The following is a 27,771-nucleotide window of genomic DNA, read 5'->3' as shown; positions in this document are numbered from 1 at the left end:
GAGAGTCGAGTTGAGATGATGGATGCCAAGCACTTCACTCAGTACAGCAGAAGTGAAGCCTTCCTTGCCTTGTTAAACCCAGCTGGGACCAGCTGTCTTCCAGCTGCATCACCGAGATGCACTAACAATTTTCTGGCCTCCTGTCCAGTCCCAGCATTTGCCAGACCCGCTTTTCCGCCGATTCGCCGTAGGGTAGCCGCTGCCCACCAGAACAGAATTTCAAATTCGCCTGCCCGTCAGCCCAGCCAACCTCATCGTCCCGAAACAACCCTCATCTGCGTACGACCACCGACAATCGGCACCCACATTCAAGATGAGGACCTACGACGACACATTCTCGGGCCAGAGGATCTACCCTGGAAAGGTACGATGAATTCTTCACAAAGGACAGCGGATGGATGGATGGGAGCCCCCGGAGGCTGCAAGAGGAGGAACGAACGGGCCAGACGCAGCCGTGTCGTGGTTATCGGGGCACAATTTGTTATCGCAACCGTAATGGAAGAGGGGAATTTTCAGAAGGGAAAAAGACGTTGGGCAGAGGAACAAAACGCTGACACTGCGACTGTTGTAGGGCAAGCTCTACGTCCGTGGCGACTCCAAGGTCTTCCGATTCCAGAACGGCAAATCCGAGTCCCTCTTCCTCCAGCGCAAGAACCCCCGTCGCATTGCCTGGACCGTCCTGTACCGTCGCCAGCACCGCAAGGGTATCACTGAGGTACGAACCTGAACCGATTCGCGATCGCAACCCACGCCCGCGAACCGCCCCGAAGCCAGACCCACTCGGGAATCTCCCCCCAGGACATCGAGCAAGAGTCCAGCACCAGGGGGCCCTCGACTGTGACCGTAGCTGACACCCAAAACAGGAAGCCGCCAAGAAGCGAACCCGCCGTACCGTCAAGTCCCAGCGTGCCATCGTCGGTGCCTCCCTCGATGTGATCAAGGAGAAGCGATCCATGCGCCCCGAGGCCCGCTCCGCCGCCCGCCAGCAAGCCATCAAGGAGAGCAAGGAGAAGAAGGCCGCCGAGGCCGCCGCCAAGAAGTCGGAGAAGGCAAAGAGCGCCGCCCAGGCGTCCAAGGGCCAGACCCAACGGATCGTCGGCAAGCAGGGAGCCAAGGGTTCTGCCCCCAAGGTCAAGGCCACCACCCGATAAAGGAATCAAGATGAGCGGGTGCTAGTCGAGTGCATACGTGGACATCTTTTCTCTGGTTCGGCACAACTTTTGCAATTGAGATTTCAGGGAAGGGCTGGAGTCGGGTTCTCAGTGCTTTTACAAAGCTAGGCGGCCTACAGACGTCTTGAAAAAAAGGGACGGGTTGCATGGAATAGGGGACACGATTCCGCACGGGTAGCTCATAGAAATGAGACTTGTGCATTGATCACACCGACCATCCAAATACAGCTGACAACCAGTCGGTGCCTGAGGGCCGTCGCGTCAGTCGGGAGTCCTTGGTCGGACGATGAGCAGCTCGACATGACGGTCCCGAAGGCCGGCTTCTACTGACATATATGTGTCTGGAGGGCGATTGTCCACGGGACGATCCCAACAGTCCGGTGTCGAGCGGTGGGCGGAGCGACCTGAACAACGATGCACATCCCCCTTAGTACTACATATCCCGACATTCACCGAAGACTACATTGCGTTCCGGTGCACAAGACAAGCTGCAGAGTGGTAACTTTTGATGGGTGTCAAATTGAGAGGCTCCTCTATCTCATGCACCGACTTTAAGTCGAGCGGAGTTGTCTAAAATGTCTACTACGCGCTGTGTGTGACGTAAAGTGGACTTCCTCGTAGGGACCGTTTACAGCTTGGCCAGGACGGCCGCGGCGTCCGTTCCCTCGACACCATTGGCCGCCTTCTCGGCGTAGGTGACCTTGCCGTGGTCGACGATGAGGGCGTAGCGGCCGGTCCTCTCGCCGAGCGTCCAGCCGATCTGCTGGGAGAACTTGGTCTCTGCGTCGGTCGCGAATACCTGCGTTCGGGGGATTTGCATGTGAGCCGGTTGTCCCTCCATAGCCTGTACACGCTGTTTCAAAGCGACCAAAGGGGAGTTGGACTGTTTACTTACGATGAAGTCATCCTTGACCTCGTTCGACTTGCCCCATGCGCTCATCACGAACGGGTCGTTGTAGGCAATCACGACGATCTGGTCGACTCCCTTTGCCTTGAGGGCGTCCTTCTGCTCGATGAAGGTGGGGATGTGCTTCTCGGCGCACGTGGGGGTGAAAGCGCCGGGGACGGCAACGAGGACGACCTTCTTCTCCTTGAACTCTGTGAGAGGAAGTTAGTTTTCCTGAAAGGGAAGAAGGAACAGCTCGGGACTGGGTAGCAAGTGCGTACCTTTGCTGGCATCGTACTTGATGGGCAGGCCGCAGCTGTTGAGGCCAGCCTTGTCGGGCGAGTAAGGGATGTACAGGAAGCTGACGTCCTCGGGGAAGGGCTGGCCGGTGAGGGATGCCATTTTGAATGTGTTTTTTGTTTTGCTTGGTGATTGACGGATTTGGGTTTTTGTTTCAATGTCAAGAAAGAAGCTCTAGGGTTTTCCGGTCAAGATGTTGTTGAGGAGGGGAGCAAGAGCTTCTGGCTTTAAAGAAGGTCGCGCACGGTGGAGGGGTCTTTTGAGTTTGATCGGCAAGCTCTCTCGCCTGCTTGCTCTCAGCTGCTGGACTGTCCCGCCCCGCCATGACATCTTGCGGGACCCCTGCTGCCCCTGCACGGTATTTGTCAACAGCTCGCACCTCCGAAGCTCGGCATCGCGTCTTCGTCCAACGGTTCCTCTTGGGGCCACGGTTTCTGCTGCTTCCACAGCTGGTTGATGATGGCATAGATGTGTACCTTGATGGCAATATGCACTTACCGAACCAAGCAAGTCATCGGTCAGCTTGAGCTGTTCCTGCTGGGAATTGGTGACCTGTGCATCACGCCTTTTCGGACATTGCGAGTGACATGCTGTCCAGCCCACTTCTTGATAAGTCCGAGCGGATTGCTCGGCCAACCCACAGCAGCTCATGACGGAGTACCGGTGGCCATTATTCCAAATCTTGGGCAAGGGACCCGTACAATGCGGCACATACCGGGTCCAAGAACCTCGACTGTTCCCGTGACCTCGCGACTGAACGTGCAAAGGAGCAAAGGCCGGAGGACGCGAATGTCTCGGCTTCTCGCGTCACAGAAGCAGTAACACTCGCAGCTTCCACACCGGTGCCTGCTACTATCAACTAGATCTGCCGTGCTACACAGAGCTGCAGCCCTTCATACTCTGTTGGATTTGGTTCGTGGCTTCGTGCGATGTTGAAGCCCCCAGCCAGTCCTTCCGCGGAGATCCTCGACGGGCACCATGCCACCCGTCTGCAAGCATGCCAAGCAAGTCAGCTTGTGATGAGATGCCCTATCCTCTCGGAGGGCGTGGTTTCTGCCATGGCGGATAAGTAATCCAAAGCCCTGAGGCCATGTTTAGCCCTACATAGCTGGTCGCTATGCATGTCGGGCTGTGACCGGTCAGCCCGGCAGGTCATTGCCCCTCTGTACTGACACCGAAATCCCGTCACTGCCCCACACACACCGCTCCGTCCCTCCGCCCATTCCAACCCATCCAAATGCCGGTCTCCGGGCCGAATCAAGGCCTCTTCCCCCGGAGTACTTATGCCAACCTCCTGCCTAGCGTATCGATATGTGCAGTCCTTCCGTTCTCTGTGACTTGTCAACTGAAAACTGTACAAGTTCAATCTCCTCACCCATAGAAGAATCCGGCACACCCGCACTCTCAAACAACAGCAAAGTCGTCCATTGCCCTCCGTCATTATACCACAAACATGTCCAGTGAATCGAGGCCACCTTTTCCCCCTTTCACGAAGGAGACCGCCAACAAAAAGGTCAAGGCGGCCCAAGATGCTTGGAATACAAAGTGAGTCGTTCCGCATGCCAAGGATGGCGGACGAATCGTTGACCTCTTTCACAGGGACCCAGCTACCGTGAAGGTCAGCCTTCGTCTTGGTGCTTTTCAGCGGTTCTGGCGCAGCCTCAGAACACAGAATCTTAAGATAGCTCACAGCACACGAGACAAGCACAAATATTACGAGTGAGGCATGGCCCCGCTGACATTTCTAACAGCTAGCATACACCCCAGACTCCATCTGGCGCAACCGAGACCAGTTCTTCCAGGGCCGAGACGCGATCGAGAAGTTCCTGACCGAGAAGTGGTCCGTGGAGAATGGATACCGGCTGAGGAAGGAGCTCTTTGCTTTCACGGAGAACAAGGTCACCCTCCTTTCCACCCTGAACTTCTTTTGGGGTCTTTACTGACATGCCTGCGCAGATTGCCGTCCAATTTTGGTACGAGTGGCACGACAAGACTGGCCAGTGGTGGAGGTCGTACGGTCTCGAGGACTGGACCTTTGCGGATAACGGCCTGATGAGGAAGAGGCAGAACAGCACGAACGACGTCAAGATCAGCGAGGAGGAGAGGTGGTTCAAGGACGGAGTGGATGTGAACACTGTGGACATCAGTGAGAAGCACTGGTAAAGTTTACACTCAGGTATACTTGAGTATCCGCAGATATCAATTTGGATCATCTTCGTCTGGGACAGGACAGGGCTGGACTGACGATGGAAGCCTAACGCTCTCTTCTTTGTCATCAGTCTACAGGAAATGGTTTGCTCGATTTGGCTCCGTCGCTGGATAACTGACGAGCTTTATTATATGACAGCAGTTTATGTGTGAATTACAGTAATTTTTCTTACTTGGAAAAACGAGTGCAGTCACTGCAGTACTGTTCAAGCCGAGACAAAAGCAGTCACTCCAAGTCTGCCACCTGTAAAGTCTCCCCTAAAGTTTGCCTTCCAAAACATGGAACTCGTTCTTTTCTCTTCCCAGGCGCATCGCAAGATCAAGTCTACACAGGTGAGAGCACTGCAAGGCAATCTCCGGTCTACACGAAGTCTTTTCTGTTTTGCCCAACTTCAAGCTCAGTTTATGCACCGCTCCGCGAACCTCAGTGAACATCCACCGCACATTCCGCTGACACCAGTCGAGATCTCACCATGGGTCGACGACACGAGTCAAGGCGACATGACAGAGGTGAAGTGAACATTGAAATCGGGAGCTATCAAGGCCGATCCTCGTCAAAGCGACATGCAAATTCGCCGGAGAATGTTTATGGCGATACAACATCCAAGGTCCCCGGCACAAGGATCAGTCTTCGCTGGTGGGTAGTCATTATTCGCTCTCTTGAGGTATGAGATGATTGACCCGAACCACGAGAGTTCATATCATGCTAAGCACCGGATTCCAGCTCGTTTTCACGGCTGCTGCTGCCGGGATAATGGGCCGGCGTATTTTCAAACCCCCTAATCCAGTCTATCCGCCAAACGCCACGGGCGACCACGGCGCGGTGCCTTTCCTGTTCACGATGGGAGTGCTGGGCGCCACCACCACATTCATTGGTGGTTTATCCGCGTGCAACTGTTTCAACCGGTGGGGAAATCAGGGCTCTAAACGCCGCTTTTTCAGATACACGGCCCCTTGCGTTGACGCGATCTTCGTTATGTTAGCCGGTGGTGCAATAGCTGTAAGTAGAGGCACTCCCACCCTCGGATTGCTACTCCGTTCTCCCTGTCTTTTCATGGCGAGGCTGACCAGCGGGGTGCTCCAGCTCACAATCATAAACCTGGGTGCCGGAGACACAGATTGCCTTGCGAATATGGGTACATACCAGGGCTGTGTAATGCTAATGGCAGCTATGATAATGGTTTGTCTAGGCGGTGTCATGGCGTCCGCATGCTGTGTCATGGAATGCCGTCGCATAAGGAGAAGGGAGTAGACGTCCTAGAGTGGGTAAAACTCTACCACGGGAGGAGACAGGCATGCCTGGGCAATGATTGAGCCCACGGCAGGAGGCGGATGTTCACCAAGTTCGTTCAAGTTGGTCACAAAGAGAAAGAAGAAAAGGGAAGGGAGCAATGGCAGGGTAGTCAATTGGTGGCTTGGGAGTAACGTGCCAACACAAATTGTTTAGATGCAAAAACTTGGCTGAAGAACGCATCCGAGCGCTAGGATTTTTGATAGCCAACATAAAGCACGGATATTTTCCCATCTCTAAGAGATCTATTGAGTGCTACTGGGCAAATCGCATGGATCAGGAGCGTTGTCCGACGACGATCGAGGCCTTTCCACTACCGAAGGGCTTCTCGCACTCATTACAAAAATCAATCTCAACAGTCTTGTCACCATACCGTGAAAAGTAACACTACTCGTTTGACTGCATGTATCTGGTGTGAAGCTAGTGGTGATTGAAAGCGATGATGAATTGATGCCGGTGTTTAATAAGCAACAGGACAATTTCGGCTTTTGCGGCTTTTTTTTTTCTTTTCTTTCTTCTTCTTTTTTTTCTTTTCTGCTTCTGCCAATGTGAAAATCCCTAAAATCCCTACCTGGAAAAAAAAAAATCATGAGTTGCAAACCCAATCGCACATGTGACTAGGACACAGGTCATTGGTTTCCCAATACATGCGAATGTCACGCCGATTTGAAGTACCCATGGAGCCTCATGGTGCTGAAAGCAAGGGTGTCATGGCGAGCACTTAGTAAGCCTTCACAGCCTCTCATCGAAACAGATGACATGTTGTGGATCAAGATTCTGAAACGTCCACATGGATACCAGTTGTGGCTGTATAACCGGTACGGCCACCTCTTCTGCTCCACGTGGACTCATAGAACGGCCTTAGATGTCCCTCGTCCACCGGGCTACTTCCAGGAAGCACGCATACCGATGCATGAGGATTTTGCAGATAAGCCGACTTCATAAGCCCCTCGTATTCGAGGGGCTATAGATGTAAGTCACATGTTCCTGTGGGACATGCAAATTGAGTGACAGTCCCATTCCTTCTTCACTAATTTTGTTGCTCTATGTTCCTTCCAGCCTTGCTGGATGTCAGAATTGATTGTTTCGAGGGAAGACCAAACAATGTCGTACAGAGCTACCACTCATACAGCGCTTGTGCTTCACTTTCGCGTGGCCTTGGGGCAGGGGTATCGGAGAGCAGATGTGGCTGCACACTGGTAGGGACGGACTTGATGAGAACCGTACGGTCATGTCCTTGAATTTGTGCACTGGAGTCATGTTTCAAGTGGATGACTACCTACCCAAGCTTACCGGTAAATCACTTGCTTGTGTTGCTAGTAGCTCTCAGTGGACTGGTGACGGGACATATCGCATGACAGCAGTCCATATGTGCACTATTTTGCCCTAGTCAGAGGAACACGCATAGTCATTTAGAGGCTTTTCAAGCAAAGTGACCCCAAGGTTCCCACGTATAAAATCTCACCTGTTGACCTTCCAAAATATAGTTTTCTTTCCTTTTGCTTCAACCACGTTTTAAGAGCAACAACGCACGGATCCCAGAACATTAAGAAACTTGTAGTTTTCACAGTCTTTTCTTACTCTTATTTCTCTGTTCTACGCAGTTCGAGAAAAGTCATCCATACCCCAACTAGCAGATACCCCCAACGGCGACGCCCTCAACGCACATAGATCAGTCAAAAACCCGCAATGGGACGGCCCAAACCACCTCCACCTGATGGAATGGTGGACCTGGAGGACTCTGGTATAAAACCACAGACTCGCAGGTGGATTTTAATTGCTCGCATGATCGAGGTACGATTTAACCAATCCCAAAACATTCTGGCTCGTATGTGCTGAGAACCCAGCTCTAGTTCTGCTTCACAGGTACCGCTGCCGGCCTAGCATGTTATCTCGCCGGAAACACGAAGGTTTCGTGGTGGCCGCCGGGCGCCCAAGACCACGAACTCATAGTTTTGGTCGTCTTGGTCAGTATTCTGGGAGGTTTCAGCACGTTAACCGGTTTCATTCCTTTGTGCGCCAAGTACGACGCGAACGATATCATGTCAAAGACTGGCCATAAAATCTGCGGATTCAATTTTTTATTTGTGTGGATTGGATTGATTTACGTCGCAGCAAGCGCCGGTGCAGTTTTTGTAAGTCGTGGTGCTCCCTTACTTTGGATAGCACCATGCCATTCTTCCTTGCTCACCAGGGTGAAGCTAATCTGGACGTTCGCCACAGCACGCGCACAAATATCTGGGCGATGCAGGGCTGCGTTGCACTGGTGATACCATGAAATCCAATAGGGCCTGTGCCATGATGCTGGGGATTGTGGTATTGAACGGTATCGGCGCTGGCATGGCATTCTTAAGTGCAATTATTGAAGCATTGCGCATCAACCAATGGAACCGTGTTCTCAAGCAATGCAAGAGATATTGAGTCTTGCTCTTAGGGACTAGGCGGATGGGCAACCCGGTAGCACGGAGCGGGTATCAGGGAAATGCTCCTGCTTATGTACGCCAGGTCGGGGCTGGGAACTTTGGAGGCCTTTTGGATTGAGTGAGCATGAAAATGACAGCTAAGACAATTGATGTAGCTGTTGCTCAAGTGACAGAGAAAAAATCTAATGAGACTCATTCCAAAACAGCTTCGGAGCTGTACATGCTCACAATGTGGATCCTTGGAAAGTCTTTCAGTCATAACTTCTCTCCACATACAGCTAGGATCATGAGAACAGCATGATATCATCGCGCAAACTCTCAGTGGAAGCAAAGCGGTACCTCAGATGGGATGATATTTGTATTTGACTCATGAATACTTAAAGTCACCGTCGAAAGCATACAGCTACCTATGTACACGTGCTCCGTTTGTTGCTGTGCCCTGTTGAGCACGACAAACCAGTCTTGTTATAAAGCATGTGTTGTGCCAACATACATCACCCATCCCAAAGCTCTATTTCCTAGAGCTTCTCAGACTCCAAGGGTTTATGTCCTTGAGGTACCAGAGTGAAGACCACTGGCCATAAGAGTTGAGAGTTGTGGAGGTGTACAAAAAAGGAGGCTGCCATACCCCACTGGGGCTGGCCACATCATAGTCACAGCAAGCCCAGAGTCAAATCGTCAAGCGGAAGGGGAGATATAAGGAGATCTGTACTTACGCGTTGACTTTTTGTTGGAAGACTTCTTGCTAGAGCTGTGTGTGATCCCACAGCTTCCCTCTGCCCCCAGATCGAACCCTAAGCTCTTGGAAAACAGTTAGTATTTCGAGATTCAAATCATGCGACTTGACGATTGGACTACTGGGATGGGAAAACAGGGACTTTTTTGCCATCTAAATGTGAAGGGACAGTCGCTCATGGAAGGTGCGGCAGGGTCTAAGCGTGGGGAAGGCACGGCTGCTTCCTCTAAAGCTTGCAGGCGGACACTACCTTGGCAGCCAAGAAGCTTTGATGGGCAAGAATCTGTTCCAATTCTTAAAGAGAGAGGTTCAAGCAGTGACTCGAGAACCGTCATGTGGTTTCTCAGTCACACCAAGCTCTACGCATGTCAAACCTACGCGGCCTTGTGCCAGCAGTGGACATGCTCTTCTGTTCCACAACCCACAACTTTGGCACCACAACCTTCGACATGTCTTTGGAAAGAGATTCATCTTGTGTAGCATGCCTGACAAGGCAAGAGAATGTGGGAAAGGGCATGTCCTCGCGCCCCAGTAGATGGGTGTGCATAACATGCTCTCGATGCACTTCAAAACACTTACCAAAGCGTGGTCTTGGGTGCAATGCATTCATGAGAGACTCGAAAGGGGAATCCGGTTGGTGATGGCGTTTCTGCCGCAAGTCCTGAGCGAGATCAACCGCATGACGAGAGTAAAGACGTCCTGGTTGCCATGACCTCAAAGCCGTGACACAAGCCTTCGGTGTAGGAGATAAGCAACCCACCCACTGGACACGTTGCCAGCAAGGAAAGTTGGAACTTTGACAAATGAGGGGACGAGTAAATGTCGAAAAGTCTGACGAAAGCGGAAAAGCAGACATTCAGTGTCAGAAAGCGAATGATTTTCCTCGTATTATACAATCTCATCTAAATATTCTATGTAAATCTCTTGCTAACCGCTACTTGCCAACTGCCGACAGCCTCCATGCTCTCATCGGCAAGCTCTGCAAATGCAGGACCTTGGGCCTGATATACAGAACAAATGTCACGAGACCAACGACAACACACATGATGTTGACTAAGTAGTACCCATCGCGGATCATCTCGCAGGTTCCGCCGCCGTTGATGCACCTTTCCTTGTCGGCCTGGACAGAGCAAGAGAATGGCTGGGTAACAAGCGGGCCTTTAACGTTGGCAGCTGTGTCAGAGATCGAAGTGGGAGGGTGACATGTGGCGCTGGTGAGCTCGTCCACAAGTCGGAGGACAAAGTACCGTGGCAGTGTGCCGCCCAGGTTGGAAATGCTATGTCACGAGTTAGCAGGTGAATTATCGTCATCGAGGGTCAGAGAACAGCTTACGTCGCAAGGAGAGTCATATAGGTGCCGCCAATGACTGGATCCGCTATCCTGGCATGGAAGGCTGACACAGCCACAAACATGATGGTGTTCATGAACGTGGAGAAGATGTGCTCGGCAATGACCACCAGCAGATACCAGAAAGTGACGCCCTGCTCTGGGAAAATGATGACTGTGAACTGCGCAAAGACAGCAGCTACCAAGCGGCCCATGAAGCCCCAGGACCAAAGTCGCATCGGCGTGTACTTTTGCGACCATACACCGGCGTAGTAGCCCAGGCCAATCTCGAAGGGGAAGTCGATCAGGACCGTCAGAGCCATGTTGTCCGTGCCGAAGCCCTTGTCCAGAAGTTTCAGGTTGGTGACACCGTCGTTCGCCTGGAACCCGATCTTGGCAATAAGATGGACAATCATTATGGTCTGGACGCTCTTGAGCTTAAGCACGCCCCACATGATCTTGTAGACATCCCAAATGCCATCCTCGTTCCTGGTCCTCTCTTCCCTCTTCAGGGTGGCCAGGCCGATGGTGACGATGATGTAGAGCCAGCCCGCAAAGTTCAAGTATCCGCCGAGGCTGATGAGGCCGGAGTCCAGGGGCTCGGCGCGAAAGTATCGGTTGGCGAAATCCTTTGAGTTGAAGGCCAAGAAAACGGTGTAGGAAAGAAACTGGCCGGCTGTCAGGCCGACAGTCTGTGCCGTAGAGGCGTAGGAGACATTGCCAGGGGTCAGGAGCGTGAGAGCCCACCCGTCGACAGCGATATCCTGGGTGGCGCACATAAGGACGAGGAAAAACCACCACCCCGTAAAGTTCCACACGGTCGGGCCGTTCTCTTTGCCAACCATTGCCATCATGTCCTCGACCTCGGAGCCCAGCCACAGCATCCCCATGCCAGACAGGAGCTGGATGGGCAGAATCCAACTCTTTCTTCGGCCGACCTTTGGGCTCCAGATAGCATCCACGATAGGGCTCCATAGTAGCTTGAGGGAGTATGGGTACGAGGCCAGACTGAAAATACCAATCTCGGCGTAGGACATATGGCTCTTCAGCAGGAACGGAACAGATCCTGTCGCCAGGCCCAGCGGCACACCTTGTAGGAAGTACAGCAGCACAAGCAGCCCAAAGTTCCTCTGGTCGTGCCTGGGCAGGTCGAGGAACCCATGGTTGTTCAGCGAGGGCGTCTTGGGGACCGGCTCGTCGAGGTTGAAGGATTCGTGCGCCATGAGGCTATCGGCGGCGGTGGTCGAGTCTGCTTTCACGGCGCCCTTTCTCCGCTGCTCTATGTTGTTCATCTTCTTCTTGCCCTTCCCCTTGGCCTTGCCGTTGGGCAAACTGCCTGAGGATTCGTCCGCAGAGGTGGCCACGGACAGCGGGGACCCGTTCTCTTGCGAGAATTTGGCGGCACGTCGAGTTCGGACACCCATAGGCGGTTTCTGAAATGGGTAAAAAAGGAAATGGGTGGTCAAGTCGTTGAAGCGTTCGACGCCGACTGAAGTAGTGGCGAAGGAGACGTAGGCACAAGGATGGTCGAGAAAGTTGGGTTTCGAGCTCTGGAGGCCGGATTTTGAGGTTAAGGAGAAACGGCAAGCGAAGGAAAGACGTGAAGGTCAGTATGAGGCGAACGAATCCATGAAAGACAGTGGAATGAGTCGCCTTGTCGAGAGGTCTTGCTGGCCTCTTCAAGGTGGACGAGCTTGTGCGACAAGTGAAGTCGAGCCGAGTCGTCGCCCCCCAAAGATTCTAGAATTCGGGGGAGCCTGCAAGGAAGCTGCCGCTAACTGGCCCGAGCGTCGATGCGGCTTACCGTGGCCTGAGAGGCGACGACGTCAAAGACGCCCCCCGACTCGGTATAGGCCGACCGAATTACTTCATGTGAGAGAGTGCACAAAGCCAGTCCGGGAACAACACGATGCAAGAAGTCAGATATGACTCCCTGGATCGTTCTGTTTCCGCACGTGTGTGTGTGTGTGTTACTGGCCATTTTTGGATCTTGTCTCGAGCCCCGAACTCGAGGACAAGGCACCCAAGACGGCCTAGCTTGAGCAGGTCGACGTCAAGCTGCCATGACTGGCATTCCTACCAGCGGTTCGAGGCTTGTGAGACCTTGACCAACACTCGAGTCCACAGTGATATTATTTGCAAGACCCATCATGTAAATGCAAGGAAGTCGGTTTAAGCTTATCACAAGCTCGGGTCACAAGTTCCGACGTGCTTTGCATCCCCTGCATCTGGATGCAACTGTGGCGCCAGATGCCGCAATTGCCGAGCGGACAATTCAACGCTGGGCATGACGACAGTAATTCTAGTATCCGGCTCTACTACTCCCTCTCTGGCTACGGAAATAATTTTTCATAAAATCTGTGGATGTGTACAGCAGGTCTAAACACATTTGAGATCGGCTAGAACGGCATCTGGGCTTGTTCCCCAGGTGGGCGAACAAGCCGTTGTTCGTCCCCCGAAACTACCCCAGTGTGAATAAGACTTATCTGCACCCAGCCCGTAGACCAAAATTATAAGTAAACACCACAATTCAATTGGAGATTAAGACGCGTCACCTTCACCATCGCGCGTCCCCTCAACAACGGAATATGAGCACAGCAAATATGACATCAGAAGCAGAAATAGACGATGAGATTTCAGATCTCAAGGCACGAGGTATTTCATTCCCGCCCAAATTTCATGGATTATAGTTGCTGATCAAAAACACACAGTGGAAACACTCAGGGGCCAGGTCCGCCTCCAAGCCAGCGTCCTTCTCACAACAAGCCCCGCGCGCCAGGCAATCACAGCAGACACCAGCGCAAAGGGGCTACAGGAGCGCCTCGAGAAGCAGATAGCCTACGACCAGCACTGTCTCTACCGCGCCTGCGCCGGCATCACCACCTTCCGCGTGCGCGACCCGGACCCGAACGCCGTCGACGGCGGCAACGTCCTGGGCGTGCGCATCGAGGTCATGACGCGGTCCAAGTTCCTGCGGCCCTACTTCGTGCTGCTGAACCGGCCCTACTCTGGGAATGAGCAGAGAAAGCGGTTCCTGCGTGTGCACCGCCACACGGCCCCACCGTGCATCCCGCTCGGTGGCCTGGCGGCGCGGTACCTGCCTGCTCCGAAGCCGGCGAGGACGGGCGGCGAGAACGGGGACGCGGCCCCGGAGAGGCGCCAGGACCTGTCGGGCTTCGTGAGGTGTCTGCGCCGGGACATTGTGCGGTACCACAACCGCGTGTCCGTCATCGCGGACCTGCGCAGGGCCGTGGGCCTGGATGGCAAGCGGAGGGACGCGGAGGAGCTGGCGGAGAGCAGCCCGCTCTTGGCGATCAGCGCGGCGGACACCGAGGCGAAGCAGGTCCGGGTCGACTGGAAAGACGGCCGATCGGGGCGGCTCGTCATTGGCGATGACGGCGACGTGGTCAAGCTGGTCGTGTTCGGGGACATGGGCCGCGACCGGGAGGTGACCAGGGAGCTATTGAGTGAGGGCTCACGACTGGAGGATGTCGCTCGCAAGCTGGGCTCTGTGTGAAGCCCGCATCATCAAGGGTACCCGGGCACATTCCTTGAACCAGCTGCCATCCGGCTGTTGGGAGCAGCTTTGCGCAGAATCAGCCTCACCAGGATCTTGACGGTACCAGACAACCATTTGCGCGCTTTATGGTGAGTAGCACGAGAACATCTTTCCGCGCGCAGGCTAACCATTCGTGCAGCCGTATATCTTCACAGGCTGACTTCTTGCGCCGCCGCTCCAAGTACCTCACTGCACCAGCATGCCCCCGACCCCCATCTTTGCGAATGCGAGGCGGCCAGCCAATCTGCCTTGCATTCCAATGCGACATGACTCTTGCGATTGGGAAGCCTCCTTGATGTACACGTCAAATACCAGCGTCGTCCCAACCACGCGGAAGCTACTGACGATGTCGTTGAGAAATCAAGGCTTCCAAAAACTTTGCGCTGCGGTCCAATAGCAACCACGGACTCCGCGAGGATCGCCCGGCCATGGTTAAGCTTCGGCATGTCGAGCGAATCTTCGGACGGATAGATGGGATGGACGGTCTCCAGCGTTCAACAGGAGACGGAAGGACGAATCAGGGGCACTAAAAAAAGAACGACACAGGAGGCCGTCGACGTGGAAGCTTTGAATCATGCAGCTGACCTACAACGAGCCACCTATAGCATTGCATGATATTAGACAATGCTCGGAGTCTTTTTTTCAGATGGCTGGTGCATCAACAGGGATCTGCCGACTCCTCTCACCTCGCAATGGCTTTCCCGACCTGTGATAATAGCCGTTGAGTGGGTGACGTCGTTTTATTCACCGGACAACAGACGAACACGAATACAGTGATGCAACCTCAGGCCGGCCTTGGCTACCTGCGTGTTTCCGTCCGATTTAACAATAAACCTGGCTGGGCGTGCTTTGCGCGGCTTGAGCGGCTGTCACAGTGCTGAACGGGTAATTATTGACGCTCAGTGCAGTGGGAGTCAACATATCACAGGCGATTGGTGTTGTGGCCAAGTTTTGGTTGTTCAAGAATAGCTATTATGGCATTTCATTATGCTAATTATGTCTTAGCCGTGAATCATTGCCGCTCGCTACCTTCGCTGTCATCACTCAATTCCACAAGCTGTGATCAGGTTTCATGGTACTGATCGGTCGTGACCTCGTCCGTTCCCAAAAAATGTCTAGGCCGATGCGCCTGGGTATGCGAAGAGAAAAAAAGAAATCTTGATTATACTACAAGAAGTGAAGAGGTGAAAGGAAAAAGCGTTGCGCCTCCTCTCCATAGACGCACTGCTTTCATCGCTGCGGTCGTGAGTCTTAGACCATGGCGGCCAACAGGGCGGCCAGGGCCACACCGGCACCAACGCCGTTGGATGCGGCACCGGCTGTGACGACCGGTGGGCGCGTCGCGGTCGTTGTGCCGTTGCTGGGGGGTAGCGTGTTGGTTGGCCTCAGCGTGGTCCGCGTGGACAGGGTCGCCGGTGTGGTAGGCACTGGTGGGACCACGACGGGAGTGCTGGGCTTGCCAGATGGCACAACCGACGGCACAACAGGTGGCGCGGGCGGCGTTGCGATGGAGGTGGTCTTGACGGGGGTGGTCTGAACGGGTGGTGGCGCGACGGGAGCAGTCGTGACCGGGATGGGCTGGGTCTCGGTGACTGGGCAGAGCGTCGTTGAGACCGCGACAGTAACGGTTGTGTACTGCTCGCCGGGGCAGTCATCGACATCTGGCGCGCAGGATGTGATGGTCTGGGTCTGGGTCTCGTAGATGGTGGAGTAGGTCATCTCTCCGCCACCGCCGCCGCCGTGGCCGTGTGTCTTGGTCTTCTCCCCAGAGTCCTCGGTTGTGCAGTCCTTGTCCGCCGCCGTGGCCCCATGTGCGGCCGTTGAGGAGCCTCTTCCAGCCGCCCTTGTCGCCAGAGTCCTTGCACTTGTCATGATCACCTTCGTCGCCACCGCCGGTGCCCCATGTTGCAAGGGCAGAGCCGGTGAGGAAGGTGACAGTGACGAGAGACAGCTTCATGATGAATGTGAGTTGAAGCGAGTGATACTGCTGTTGCTACAGAGAAGAGGTACTGTGGTGTCGGTCTTGATGTGGTAGCAACGTAGCAAGGAGGGTGTGAATGAACAGTAGGAGTTGTTGATGGACACACAAGGCAACCTTCCCGCACTGGAGGGACGGTGCTCGCCTTTTGAATCCTTTGCCAACAACGCCATGAGCATGGACTTCATTTAAAATGTAACCTACCGAAGCGTGACTGCACCGCCGCCGAATTATTCGAGTTGCTATAGCGTGACCCGTGTCGTGGAGGTGGCTGGCGTCCCCGTCGGGCAGGTCAGGGGTAACGGCCATTTAGGCATGCCAGGGGTGGCCAGTCACTCAAAAATAGCACGGCGTAATAACAAAGCGTATGCTCAACTGCGCTCCGAGCACAGGTAGCACCGACCGCAGGACAAGACATGGCGGTCGAGGGCCTGTGGCCTAATGCACACACAGGCTGGACATCATTCGGGATCTGGTTGGTCGGCTCTGTTGGTTGGATCCCCTGACGATCCGGAGATCTTGGTAGCTTGTCTCACTGTGGGAGGCACACTCGGGCATGTCATAGCCAGTCAAGCCTGTTTTGGCTATTGGAAGAGGCTGCCGCCGGCCGTCAAGTGTGTTCCTGTAATGTCCCGTCTTGTGACGTCGGGCTTCGGGCGTCGATAGGTTCATCGCAAGGCGGCGGCTTGATCAGCCAACATCGTGAGCTTCATCGGTTGCCAAGCAGCAGCGCCAGTCGGGTTTGCCGGTTTGTTTGACATCATCAACCAAACGCCCGAAGTCGGGAACCTTGCTTGACGTACGGTCTGATGTTGTTGTCCAGTCGCCTGGGTAGAGACTGGCCGCTGCCTGGGTGCCCTGGACGTTGGACGATGGGAACAACAATGCGGGCGTCTACTATGCCAGCGAGATGCCAGCGCGTGACGTCCAAAATTGTCAGGGGTGGCCTCATATGCGGCATGCTAGCGTTTGACCAATGGTGTAGCTTTGCGCTCCCCCAAGATCCAGTCCCTCAGGCGCACAGCCTCTCCGATTGGGTTTCAAAACACCGGACGGTTCCCTCCTCGAGCTGCCAAGAAGACGGCCCTTGTTCGGCTCTTATGCTTAAACTTTTGCACAAGGCTGCGGCCAACTGCGAGATATAGGGGGCAGGAGGTAGGGGTGGCAGTCCATTTGCCATGGACCTACGTGCACCACAAACCGGGAAGCAAGAGTAGGGACGACCTGCTCACGGCCTCTTTTGCCCTCCTGGGCATCGCTGCTGTGTGATTAACTCTCGTATTCTCGTCTGCCTAGTCTCGATTCGCTCCGGGAGTAATTGGTTAAGTGCGGGACTAGCAAGGCAATAACGTCTTGCCCTTCTCTGACCGACGGTCTGAATCTATACAAGCGGCATATAATTAATTACCAAAACGTAAAATCTATCGTGAGCGTACCATGTGGCCCACGCCCGAGTTCGGTTGAGGTCTAAATGTAAACTCTGGGCGTGCTATTTGCGGAGTAGAGACCGAGTCGGTTCAAAGCCGAGAGTTTACAACAGAGTGTTTGCTGAGTCAACGAGATGAATCACATACAATCAACTCACGGCGAGGATCTGCCAAATTTAAACTCTCCCGATGTACTGGAGCTCTGCGGATTCTCGATTGCGGAGATGTCACAACGCCGGCAAACCCACTTGCATATGGGGTCGTCGGCTCCAGTGCCTGTATCAATTTTTCTTTTCTAATGACCCATGTTCTTACTTTACAACTTGCAAAGCAGCTCAAGCCGCAACGTTCTAGTTGCTGTGACCAGCCGTTGCGATCTGAGTGGTGCAGCGTGACAGTCCTGGCCTATGAACAAGTACATGGCCATGTGGCTGTCTCTGCTCTTTTCCAATCCACAAACACTGAGAATTTGATGGCAAAGTAAAATTAATTAAATTTCGCTGTTTGGAAACACTGCATCCAGATGTGCAGGGCTTCAAATATTTCATTACAAGACCCAAATGTTCGTACACTTGAGTTTCTGCCTATCCGAATACTTCAAATCTTGGAGTGCGAGCATGTGCTGCGACGACGATATGTACAAGGTTGAGGATGACTCTCTGGCATTTAGGCAGAGCCTTTTTTTTTTTTTTTTTTTTTTTTTTGGAGGCTGCCTTGGGGAGACCGTGCAATTGGAATTGTGTCAGAGACGCCCACGGAATTCCCAATTGCCTCAAATGATACGGTCGAAAATTTGGCCTCTGCGGTCTAGCCTCGGACTTTCGCTTGGGGCTCGGCTCGCTTGTGTTATGCGACTGTCTCAGTTGCTGTCAGCAGATTACATCCGACCACTTGTGTCGTGGAGCAAGGGGGCTATCCAGTACTTTCAAGTTAATCATGCTGACTGGCCGCCGAAGTGGTCTACCTCTCGGATACCATTTGCGGTAGGCAGCACAGCGATCAGGGGGAAGTATGGACTCACTTTTCTATCTATTGTGGGCTAATTAATCATCGGTCTATCATAGCCCTCAATTCACTTAGTATTGTCACCTACAATGCCGAGTGAGGACATCATGCCTGGATTACTCTCCAGGCTGCAGCCGTGTCTCATCTTCAGACTGAGCCTCAGTCCTTCCTGGTAATGAGGCCTTTCAAGGTCCAGGCAGAGCAGATTCATGGACATCTTCGAGACGATTTAGCAAGCGCACATTTCGGGGATTAAATTTGGAAAGTATAAGAATGGCAGCCTCGCTGTTGCTTTGGATACTTGGACCTGCTTTCAGCTCAGACCAATTCTTTCAAGAGCATTCCATCTCGAACACTGTAAAGCCCAATTCGCTTTTCAACTGGCTGCCGGCAGCTTTCCGCTTAAACCCCCGCTTGATCCAATACTCTCCTACCATCCGGTATCCCAGACAGTATCCCGACCAGATCAAAATGAAGTACTCCGCTGCATCTATGCTGATCATCACCACTGCTTGGACGGTCCAAGCTATTCCAACCGCAGTCCCGTCTATGGGAGGCCGAGCTAGAGGTGTTAGTATTAGCTTCAACCACCAATACCTTACCCACAGACTAACCGGGCATATCCAGTTGCCGTACAATGCTGTCCGTAGCATTCATAGTCAGCGTAGACGACAGGAGTCTACGGCTGCAGGTGGCACAGCTATTCCTGATGTCACGAGCGTTCTGGATATTCCCACGTCGGACCCGGTGCTTCCTCCCACCAGCGTTGGAATAGTTACTTCTGACCCAGCCGTGATCACATCTGTTGGAATCTTCCCGAGACAGGACCTGCCACCTACCACCACAGATGTGGTCACCTCTGAACCCACGGCAATTGCTTCTGATGCGGACACTCCGACTTCAGAACCGCTACCTCCTACCACCACAGACGTGATCACTTCCGAGCCGACTGCAATCACTTCCGATGCGGGTGTCCCAACTTCAGAACCACTGCCTCCCACCACCACGGATGTGATCACCTCTGAGCCTGTCACAGTCCCTCAGACCTTCCGCGTCAAAGTCCGACAGGGAACCGTGACGGTTATCCCAAGTCAAGTCGCGACCCCTATCGAAACTGTCCCAGAGGTGGACTCTCCTACGGCGAATCCCGAAACTCCTATCGAGACCTTCCCCGTGGTGGACTCTCCTACTGCGAACCCTGAGACTCCTATTGAGACCTTCCCAGTAGTGGACTCTCCTACGGCGAACCCGGCAACTCCTGTTGAGACCTTCATCGCGAGATCACCTTATACCAACACTGCGACTCCTCCCACCACTACTGGATAAAGCTGCACCGCTGCCCTGAATGAGTCTGATACATCGAGTCCCTGACATCATGACCTTTCGCAGAACCGGCGTTTTGCCGGGAGCGACAATTTCTCATAAATCCCCTGATAGCGTGCGCTGCCGCCACTCGGACAGGTTGCAAGGCTACAGGTAGTGTCTCATCCAAGATATCGTGCCTCAGAGAAGGATTGCCGCCAGCAGGAAAGTATTCAACGGCGACTGTGGGCATCAAAGCGAGAGAGAACTTGGTTCAGGCAAAAGATTGTATTAAATAGGTTGCTACTTCCTTTTGAACCGCTCGACTCTGATGGTTTGGCAGCTTTTTCGGCCGGATGCAACGACTGAAATTCACAAAATGCTGTATACCTCTAATAGCTGATAACTAGTATCAGTTATACACAAAATCTCATTCTCCTTTACTCATATCTTCCAAATCGCTTCTCCATGAATATGTGTCTTATCATTTTCAATGCCTCAGTCCTCCGATAGTCCATGCTGAAGTAACCGACGCTGTCTGAACTGGAAGCGTTGGACTTCCATGGCCCACTTCGGCACAATTGGCAGCCCCGTGTTCATTCTGGGTTGCTTCCTACAAAGGAGTCTCAGCGATGCCGCCGTTGATTCAACATTTAATCACACAATTGAACAGATGCTGGAAATCGTCGAGCTAGCCCTTCAAAGGTCTCGCACAGTGGTACGAGACGGTGACACCGAATACGTCAGCCCTCATATCGAGAGTCACTTGGGGTTGGCCCACTCTGCCTCAGAAAACCTCGGGGTTTCGATGATCCTTTCATCTGAGCCAGACTTGTCGCTTTCGCATCTGCCGGGGTTCAGACGAAGGCATCGCCGACGAGGTTTGGCAAAGTTGCCCTCGCCACTCAGATACAAGTGAATTGGTTTGTAAAGCAGGAGCTCCAGGCCTCTAGATATCTAGCTTGTGAGGTCGGGTGTATGGTTCCCGATTTCTTTAAAATTATATCTTGACCAAAACATTGCACTTGACGGGGAGAATACTTAGCGCGTCGCACTAGGTGTGGATTGCTGGCTTCGATTGTGGTTAGGAATTCGTGTTGATTGAGGTCGAAGACCGACGTCAGAGTCTGGGAGATCATTCGTCCACCCTAGAGCATATCAGTCACGCAGCATATGAGTCCATGAAAAATTGCTGCTGAGTATTTTGAACGGACTCTAGGTACTATTGTTGACACAACAGCGCGTGGCCACAACATCCGGAAACATATTGATTGCAACCAAGACAGATAGAACAAGTTTGTCATGTTGAAATATCCGCCCCTGGGGTCTAGATCTAAGACAAGGTCTGGTATCGATCTGAGTATTTCAGTGCTAGCAACATTACAAGCAAAGCAAATGAACAGGTTTTCAACCCAATGCTCACCACTTAGAGCTTGACTCCATGATTTCGATTTGAAATCGTGGAGACAGCACCTCTCTCACAAACCAGGCCCAGCCGTCTCAAAATCGAACTCGGTCAGTTCATGCACTGGCAAAATCAAAAATTCGCCACGACAATAAAGGTCGGTGAAAAGTTCAGTGCCAGGTCCTGGATGCAACGGCACCGAAGAAAATCTTGCACATGAGAGGTGTGTGCACAAGCCAGCCTACGGCGCATGATTGGAAAAAAGCATGCGGCGACGTGTGTGATCGATCTGAGGAGCTGAACTTGTTGTACAAGAAGCCTCGAAGCGAGTCAATATGATAGATTGGCCCTCCACGCATGATGTCGGAAGCAGATGCAGCAGCAAGACAAGCCAACACCATCCTCACCTTGTGCCCCCTGAGTTACGTTACTATCTGTCGGGCTCACCAGGACAGAACCCCCGTCAGAAGCAAGTCACTTTCGCCACCTCAACGGAATTCCCATAGATGATTTAATGGAGAGGCATGGCTTTGTGTTGTACGAGGATATTATGTAAAGAGATGGCAACACTGCTGCCGCTTGGGAGTGGTTGCGGAGCTGAGGGGACGGTGAGAAGCAACCAACGTGTACTGATGTGGATCTCGGACCTAGTTGTCCGGATGAACTTCAATATCCTTGAAGTAGTACACTTATTGCACTGGTTGCCGCGGCCCCCATACATACAATAAAGCCCTATGCCTTCTTCGGATGTTTGTCTTCTTGGTCTGATGATCGGAATCGTTCTCCGCGGAGGAGACAACAGCTCCCAAGCATATGATTCGTTACGAATCCGCACGATCCCAGAAAGGCCCAAGCATATCATTCCCATGGATGTCGGCAACAACTGAAAGGATGTGAAGGGGAGGGGGATATGGGTTTGACGGACTGAAAGGGGCGTGTTTAACGACGACAATTGTTGGGAAGGAACATGCAGCTGAGGAGTAGCAGCCGGCCTTACAGATTCCACCAGGAGGCAATTAGGCGGGTGGTAATTCTTTTCTCGAGTACAATTTGGACACAGCTACTTACGGACGCATACATCGCTCCGAATGATCCACTTCTCCCCAGCAGTGACCTCGCGACCTTCATGCTAGAACTCGAGCTGTAATTAGCAATATTACCACAGCATGGCACGGGTGAGCCGCATGAGGTGAAGGCGCCGGTAATCCCGCCGTCAAATTGCTACAGGGTAAAGGGTCACTCACAAGCATGCAGTCGTTTCCATGTTTGTGGAGCAGAACCATGCCTGTCTCAGGCGCCACGGCAACTTCCTCCTTGGCCACTCGTCGGTCGTTGGGGAAGAACACCGTCTCACCGCCTCGGCACCCGTCCGCTTCCGAGGTGAGGTACAGTAGCAGAGTCCACGTCGTCTTGGTGGTGATGGGCTGTCCCTGATCGAAATCGGAGATGATGGTGTTGGAATCGTCGTCTGCAATGCACCCGTTATCAGAATGGCCACGGATGCCCAAGGCTGTCTCGGCTGCCCGTGGGGAACGTCAGGACCCGGAGTGGACATCGGGCGTCGATGTTGTGCAACTTGCCCGCGGGCAGAGGGGGTCAAATACAAAGATCGATGAAACCAAGTGTGCATCGCGATCTGTAAATGAGCAGAGGGAAAGACGAAAATGAATGCAAGACGTGATCCGTTGGGTTTCTAACGCAGCTCGGCCTGATGGTTGAGTAGCAAGAAGCCAGTGGCAAATTGGGCGAGAGGAGCCTCCCTGTCCGCTGCCGCTCGTCCCAGAGCCTGCATGAGCTTGCCGTACAATGAAAACCAAAGCGGTGTACCTGCCCGTCCCCTTTGATGGTCATAGTTACATATGCACATGCACAGGGAAAGGGGATAGTCATGGTGGGAGCGGCGGATCATGCGTGGCCTGGCCGCATCAAAGGCCAAATCCCTCGAATTTCCCATGCTGATATCTATGTCTTGTACATCGAGATGCTAAATTCGATGACAGGCTGCAGACACTATCTGCAATTTTGTGCATTAGTCGAGTCCACTTGGGTCTCGGCCGGTCCATCTGTCCGTCCAGCTTCGTTGAAGATAGCAAAACACGCTGGGCGAGGCGATCTGCGCACGGCAGCCAGATAGCCGAGCAGCATGATTGAGGGAGAAGTGACAGGAAGCAGAAGCCGTGCTTGGGCCAATTGAACCTACAGTGTGCGTCGAAGAATTGTTTGGGCTTGTACCTGTAAATCCGGATGTTTGGAGACAAGCCCACGGGGTCTCCGCCCCTGTTGCAGGTGCAGCAGGCCAAGCGTTAGCGCTCGCCGGGCCATGTGGTGGCTTGATGGCAGGCACTTACCATAAGGCTTTCCAGTCATCGCCCATGAGCACATCCCGTAGACCTGTCTCAAGCCATAGACGGTTCGCAAAGCCCTGGTCGTGGACCTGGAACCGGTCGTTCACCCTGACAGCATCCCCTCGTTTGGGCTGGCCGGGCGTGGTGGTGAGGGGGAGGGATCGTAAGAAGGAGGCATAGTCTCGGCAGAGCGACCTGGGCCAGAAGTTCCTGATGAGAACAACCCTGTCGTCCAGAAGCGATTCCGGCTGTAGATCGGTCAGGGGCAGCGGGGGTTTGAAGGCGGGCCAGGAGGGTGGTTCAACAGCTGCGGGCGCACTGGAGGGCTTTGCTTTGGCGATAGATTTGCTGCCTTTTTGTTTGGGCATATCGGCTTCCTCGATGGGGAATGGCACGATGCAGCACAGCAAGCAGGCTTGAGTGGCGTGGCGCAAGACGGGCTGCTTCTTGCAGTGGCTTGCGTGCCCGCGAGCAGACGGCTTGCCGTTGAACGGGAGCCTTTCAGGCGCCCTCTGATGGCCGTTGCCTCACGCGGGTCCCACTTGATGATCACAATGCGATCGATGCGTGTAGCCTGGAGTGGGCAACAGAAGCCCCCCGTGAGCCCGTGGATGACGGTTATGGCTGCTCTGGGTGGTCAAGGGCGAGAAGCCAGAGGCCGGCCTCGATGTTGGCGGTGGAGGCTGCTGCTGCTGCTGCGGCAGCAAGAAGACAGACGGGGGCACGGATGATGATGTGCGTCTGCGCATACGCCACACGGCTGCGAGAATCGTATGGAAGCTGGTTGTTGGCACACTGGACTTGCTTCTTTTCTTTTTGTTGTGTTGTGTCCGGGTCTGGCGTGCGGGAGTTAGTTGTGCGTACAGCAGGAACCAGGCTGTGTTAGTGTGCTTGCGGCATTGAGCTTGTCAGACAGGGTCTTTCCTCAACCTGGAACCGTTCCACCCATCCACCCCCTCACCTGCAGAGGTCGACTTGCTTCTTCTGCCACGACCACCTCGACGGTACCTTGACCACCGGACCACCGCAAATTGAGTTAAAAGTCCACATAAGCAACGACCTCGAATACAATGGCCTGCATCAAACATTACTAGGAGCTCGTGTGGCACCACACATTTGTGACATGTCCCGTTTCCCCGCCTCGGCAATCTCAGACGCCCCATTTCTGCTCGCAACGGCCTGGAATCACGACGCTTCCATTGGACCGACTAGCCTGAGCCTGAAATAACTGCCTGGGCAGACACATGGACTGGACTATGCAGGGAGAAAGGCTCCCTGCGCTGCCCTGCGCTTGTTCAAATTCTTCAGCAGTGACACGCGACGATCAGTCGCCTGCAGAAGTCTAAGTCTCCAAGCCGCCTCAAGCGCTCAGACCTTGACGGTGGGTTCACATTTTGCTTTTCTGGCTGGCTGGAGTACACTGGACGATGCTTCAACAGAGGGGAGGACCACTAGTGAGTGGCCCTCGTCCGGAATTCTACACGTATGCACGCTGCTAAATGTACTTCGCCAGGCGGGACCTCTTTGGCGGAGATTCGACTTCGCTGGGATGGGACATGAATGCCCTTGGGCCCCGTCTTGCCTGTTTGATCACGCAGTGGTAGTGAGCATGGTCTGTCTTTGTGATGTCTGCCGCTTCTCATCACGGTTGTGCTATATCATCCCAAGCTTCCTGCAAGCCGGTCCATGAGGCTGTGGCGCGGAACCCACCGTGAGCCTAGACCTCAACTGGACACCGATCCCTTGATCCCCTGGTCATCGTCGACATCATGAACTTTAGCACCCTGAGAGACATTTACTTGGAGGAGAGCCTTCGTGTTCTCGGCCACGGGAATCCAGATCGTCAGCCAGAAGATCTGCCTTTCATATCTAACCGGTATGCTCTCGATCGGCTTGATACCCTACCAGAAGTGGGGCGCATCAGAGCCCTACAAGCCAAGCAGGAGAGAGCCAGGCCAACAAATGAGGTAGACACGACACTCAAAGCATTCTGCCGCTGTGCTGGGCGACATCTGGTCGAAGCTTTCACGGTAATTGCAGGCCTGAAAAAGCTGGCGAGGTCAGGCAGCGCCGATGCTGCCTTCACACACTACCAGCATCGGATCAAGTGCCTGGTCCAGGTGCGGGAATCCCTCGCTTTCTGGGAGGAGAGTATCGGCGCCGAGGCCTTCGACAAGAAGCACGCCCGATCGCGAGATGTGCGGCATGAGTACTTGAAGCACACATTCCGACTAGTCTACGTCATCGCCGACCTCTCGTTCCCCGAGAGCCTTCGGGAATATACCGAGGAGATGTCCGAGGTTTTGAAACAGGGCGATCTGCAGCAACACTTCATCCTCGACAGCGAGGTCACCTATGCCCGTTCCAAGGAGCGGACAAGAGCAGGGCTGACCTCACCCCACCACCAATGCCCGAGACGTTTCGTGCCACATGGACTGCGGAAGTTGACGCCGCACTTTTACTACAACCCGGACTTGTATGGCCATCTGCAAGTGGCCAATGAGGCCTGCATAAAGCAGCGAAAAGGTGCGATACCCTGGACGTGGTGCTTATATGGGGCCGAGAAGTAGCTGACCTGTGCCGTGTAGATCACCCCGAAGTATTTCTGAATCTGGGGAGGCTCAACACGTGGGACATCCAGTGATGGTGGGCGGCGGGGGATTGGGAGGGTACCTGCTGGCTGGGTGGATCAAGGGCTTGGATTCTATACCACGGGCTGTAGGTGAGGACGCTGGGAGTGGCTCCTTTGCTTGCATTCTAGTTCTGCTTCCTTCGGGAGGGCAGAAGCAATGCGTGTGTGGTTGGTCATGCTGTTTGCAGTTTCCAAGCACAGAGCAGCACATCTTGTATGTGATCCCTTTTGAGAGACGATGGCTTATATGCGGTTATCCGATATTTGCATATAGAGGGGTACGAAGGTGCACCTTCCCCAAGCTTGCCGACCGACCCCAACTCGAGGAGCAAACTTGCTACCGACTGAACAAACCGATTAAAAAACGGAATCGACGTGCTCGTCACGGTGGCGGGATTCCTCAAGGCCAATCTACATACTCCAAAGCCCATTTGCAGCCCCATTGCTGGCTTCGAACCAACGCAGGAATGCCTATCCTGGCCAAGCTCCTCTCGTCATGGATGGGAACTGACGAGCCCGCCAAACCGCCCACGCAACAGCCCACGCAAGCACGACCTCCTCCACCACCACCACCACCGCAGCCGACCTCCCAAACCCAGATACTTCAGCCGCAGCACTCACCAGAAGAACAATTCCGCCGCTCGGCAAAGCAGTTGGGCCTGTTTGCTGCCGGGGCTGGCTTTCTCACCCTCTCGACCTTGATCACGCGACGCGCTGTTGCGCGCCGGATGGTCGAGTCGGCGCCGAAAATGTTCCATCCGAGTCATCACGGCCCGGTAATACCACCGCGGGGACAGAAGGACAAGGGAGACGACGCGTTCGTGGCGGTAGAGGCTCTGGGCCTGGCAACACTGAATGTCTTCAGCTTTGGAGTCATGATGACGGGCGGGTTCATGTGGGCTTTTGACATATCCAACATTGAGGATCTCAGGAGGAAGGCAAGAGCATCATTGTACGGGGTGGACGGCGTCGTCGACTCGGCTGCGGAGCAGCAGGTCGAGGAGTGGATCGCGGAGGTCCTGTCGAAGAAAGAAAAGCGGGAGAAGGAGCGAGGCAACGACGGCAAGAAGAATGGATGAGTCAGGAGCGCTGTTCAAGGCACGACGAATCTTACCATCCCCGGTACTGCCTCAGCTGGCCCGCACAATGGAGCGGCAAAGTGCGTCCAAATGCTAGTGCTCCTAGCAGTCAGTTACAGGAGCCATCAAATGAACCCCTCTAATTGCATACGAGACACAAGTCAGCGATTCTGCGTCACGTACTCTCGACCAGGTCAGGGGATGGGAGGCTTCCCAACGGCCCGCACGAGCTTGGTCAGATCGGGACATCTCTCGTGGTGTCTTGGAAAGTGCAACCTCCTGCCACTCGCGTTGGGCTGTGTACTGCGGCCCCCGAAATTTCGGGCGTGTCGGCCTGACCTAGGCTGGATTCAGATCGCTCCGCACTCGAGACGGAGATACCCATCGGCGCTCGCAGGCACTTGCTAAACATACATTGATTAGTCTGATACCATGGCATACCGTATGGCTCTGTGTCAGGGGTCCCTACGAATTGCTTTTCGGCTCTTCCACAGCCAGTAGGGTCGCTTCATTGGCCCCGGACCAGGTTCAGATGTTGATGGCCAGCCGGCGCTCCTCTTGATCAGACTCCACCACAATCCCGGTCGTTGGCTTTAGACATGCATTTGTCTATAGGACAAGTTGCGCACCCTCGGCCCTATCTGCATGTTCAAATGCATGGCAAGAGACCGACGGAGAGTTCATGTACTGTCATCA

At 53.8% G+C, this 27,771-nt stretch overlaps 10 protein-coding genes across 10 annotated transcripts; 6 read left to right on the top strand and 4 right to left on the bottom strand.

Moving 5' to 3' along the window:
* Positions 1 to 313: 313 nt before the first annotated feature.
* INS49_001703 (uncharacterized protein) lies at positions 314 to 1,151 on the top strand (the record flags this gene model as incomplete). The annotated part of the gene is made up of 3 exons (XM_043162527.1): positions 314 to 364; positions 572 to 715; positions 864 to 1,151. The coding sequence occupies 3 exons, from the start codon at positions 314 to 316 to the stop codon at positions 1,149 to 1,151; spliced, it is 483 nt and encodes a 160-aa protein (XP_043031033.1).
* A 649-nt stretch (positions 1,152 to 1,800) lies between these two features.
* Positions 1,801 to 2,460, bottom strand: INS49_001702 (uncharacterized protein; the record flags this gene model as incomplete). Its single annotated transcript, XM_043162526.1, has 3 exons — positions 1,801 to 1,971; positions 2,068 to 2,270; positions 2,340 to 2,460. The coding sequence occupies 3 exons, from the start codon at positions 2,458 to 2,460 to the stop codon at positions 1,801 to 1,803; spliced, it is 495 nt and encodes a 164-aa protein (XP_043031032.1).
* Positions 2,461 to 3,811: 1,351 nt separating this feature from the next.
* On the top strand, positions 3,812 to 4,521 carry INS49_001701 (uncharacterized protein; the record flags this gene model as incomplete). The annotated part of the gene is made up of 4 exons (XM_043162525.1): positions 3,812 to 3,903; positions 3,958 to 3,976; positions 4,110 to 4,256; positions 4,315 to 4,521. 4 exons carry the CDS (start codon positions 3,812 to 3,814, stop codon positions 4,519 to 4,521), a joined length of 465 nt encoding a protein of 154 aa, XP_043031031.1.
* A 5,429-nt stretch (positions 4,522 to 9,950) lies between these two features.
* INS49_001700 (uncharacterized protein) lies at positions 9,951 to 11,767 on the bottom strand (the record flags this gene model as incomplete). Its single annotated transcript, XM_043162524.1, has 2 exons — positions 9,951 to 10,293; positions 10,350 to 11,767. 2 exons carry the CDS (start codon positions 11,765 to 11,767, stop codon positions 9,951 to 9,953), a joined length of 1,761 nt encoding a protein of 586 aa, XP_043031030.1.
* Positions 11,768 to 12,931: 1,164 nt separating this feature from the next.
* On the top strand, positions 12,932 to 13,860 carry INS49_001699 (uncharacterized protein; the record flags this gene model as incomplete). Its single annotated transcript, XM_043162523.1, has 2 exons — positions 12,932 to 12,998; positions 13,055 to 13,860. 2 exons carry the CDS (start codon positions 12,932 to 12,934, stop codon positions 13,858 to 13,860), a joined length of 873 nt encoding a protein of 290 aa, XP_043031029.1.
* Positions 13,861 to 15,153: 1,293 nt separating this feature from the next.
* Positions 15,154 to 15,859, bottom strand: INS49_001698 (uncharacterized protein; the record flags this gene model as incomplete). Its single annotated transcript, XM_043162522.1, has 2 exons — positions 15,154 to 15,731; positions 15,781 to 15,859. 2 exons carry the CDS (start codon positions 15,857 to 15,859, stop codon positions 15,154 to 15,156), a joined length of 657 nt encoding a protein of 218 aa, XP_043031028.1.
* Positions 15,860 to 18,783: 2,924 nt separating this feature from the next.
* On the top strand, positions 18,784 to 19,638 carry INS49_001697 (uncharacterized protein; the record flags this gene model as incomplete). Its single annotated transcript, XM_043162521.1, has 2 exons — positions 18,784 to 18,882; positions 18,940 to 19,638. The coding sequence occupies 2 exons, from the start codon at positions 18,784 to 18,786 to the stop codon at positions 19,636 to 19,638; spliced, it is 798 nt and encodes a 265-aa protein (XP_043031027.1).
* A 2,441-nt stretch (positions 19,639 to 22,079) lies between these two features.
* Positions 22,080 to 23,732, bottom strand: INS49_001696 (uncharacterized protein; the record flags this gene model as incomplete). The annotated part of the gene is made up of 4 exons (XM_043162520.1): positions 22,080 to 22,148; positions 22,264 to 22,487; positions 23,220 to 23,296; positions 23,368 to 23,732. 4 exons carry the CDS (start codon positions 23,730 to 23,732, stop codon positions 22,080 to 22,082), a joined length of 735 nt encoding a protein of 244 aa, XP_043031026.1.
* A 1,401-nt stretch (positions 23,733 to 25,133) lies between these two features.
* On the top strand, positions 25,134 to 26,008 carry INS49_001695 (uncharacterized protein; the record flags this gene model as incomplete). The annotated part of the gene is made up of 3 exons (XM_043162519.1): positions 25,134 to 25,206; positions 25,387 to 25,890; positions 25,953 to 26,008. The coding sequence occupies 3 exons, from the start codon at positions 25,134 to 25,136 to the stop codon at positions 26,006 to 26,008; spliced, it is 633 nt and encodes a 210-aa protein (XP_043031025.1).
* A 455-nt stretch (positions 26,009 to 26,463) lies between these two features.
* On the top strand, positions 26,464 to 27,075 carry INS49_001694 (uncharacterized protein; the record flags this gene model as incomplete). The annotated part of the gene is made up of 1 exon (XM_043162518.1): positions 26,464 to 27,075. The coding sequence occupies one exon, from the start codon at positions 26,464 to 26,466 to the stop codon at positions 27,073 to 27,075; it is 612 nt and encodes a 203-aa protein (XP_043031024.1).
* Between the last annotated feature and the right edge of the window lie 696 nt (positions 27,076 to 27,771).

This window comes from Diaporthe citri (assembly GCF_014595645.1).
Source record: "Diaporthe citri strain NFHF-8-4 chromosome Unknown scaffold_1, whole genome shotgun sequence".
NCBI lineage: Eukaryota > Fungi > Ascomycota > Sordariomycetes > Diaporthales > Diaporthaceae > Diaporthe > Diaporthe citri.
Note: the sequence above shows the minus strand (reverse complement) of the source record. Positions and strands in the feature narration are given on the sequence as shown.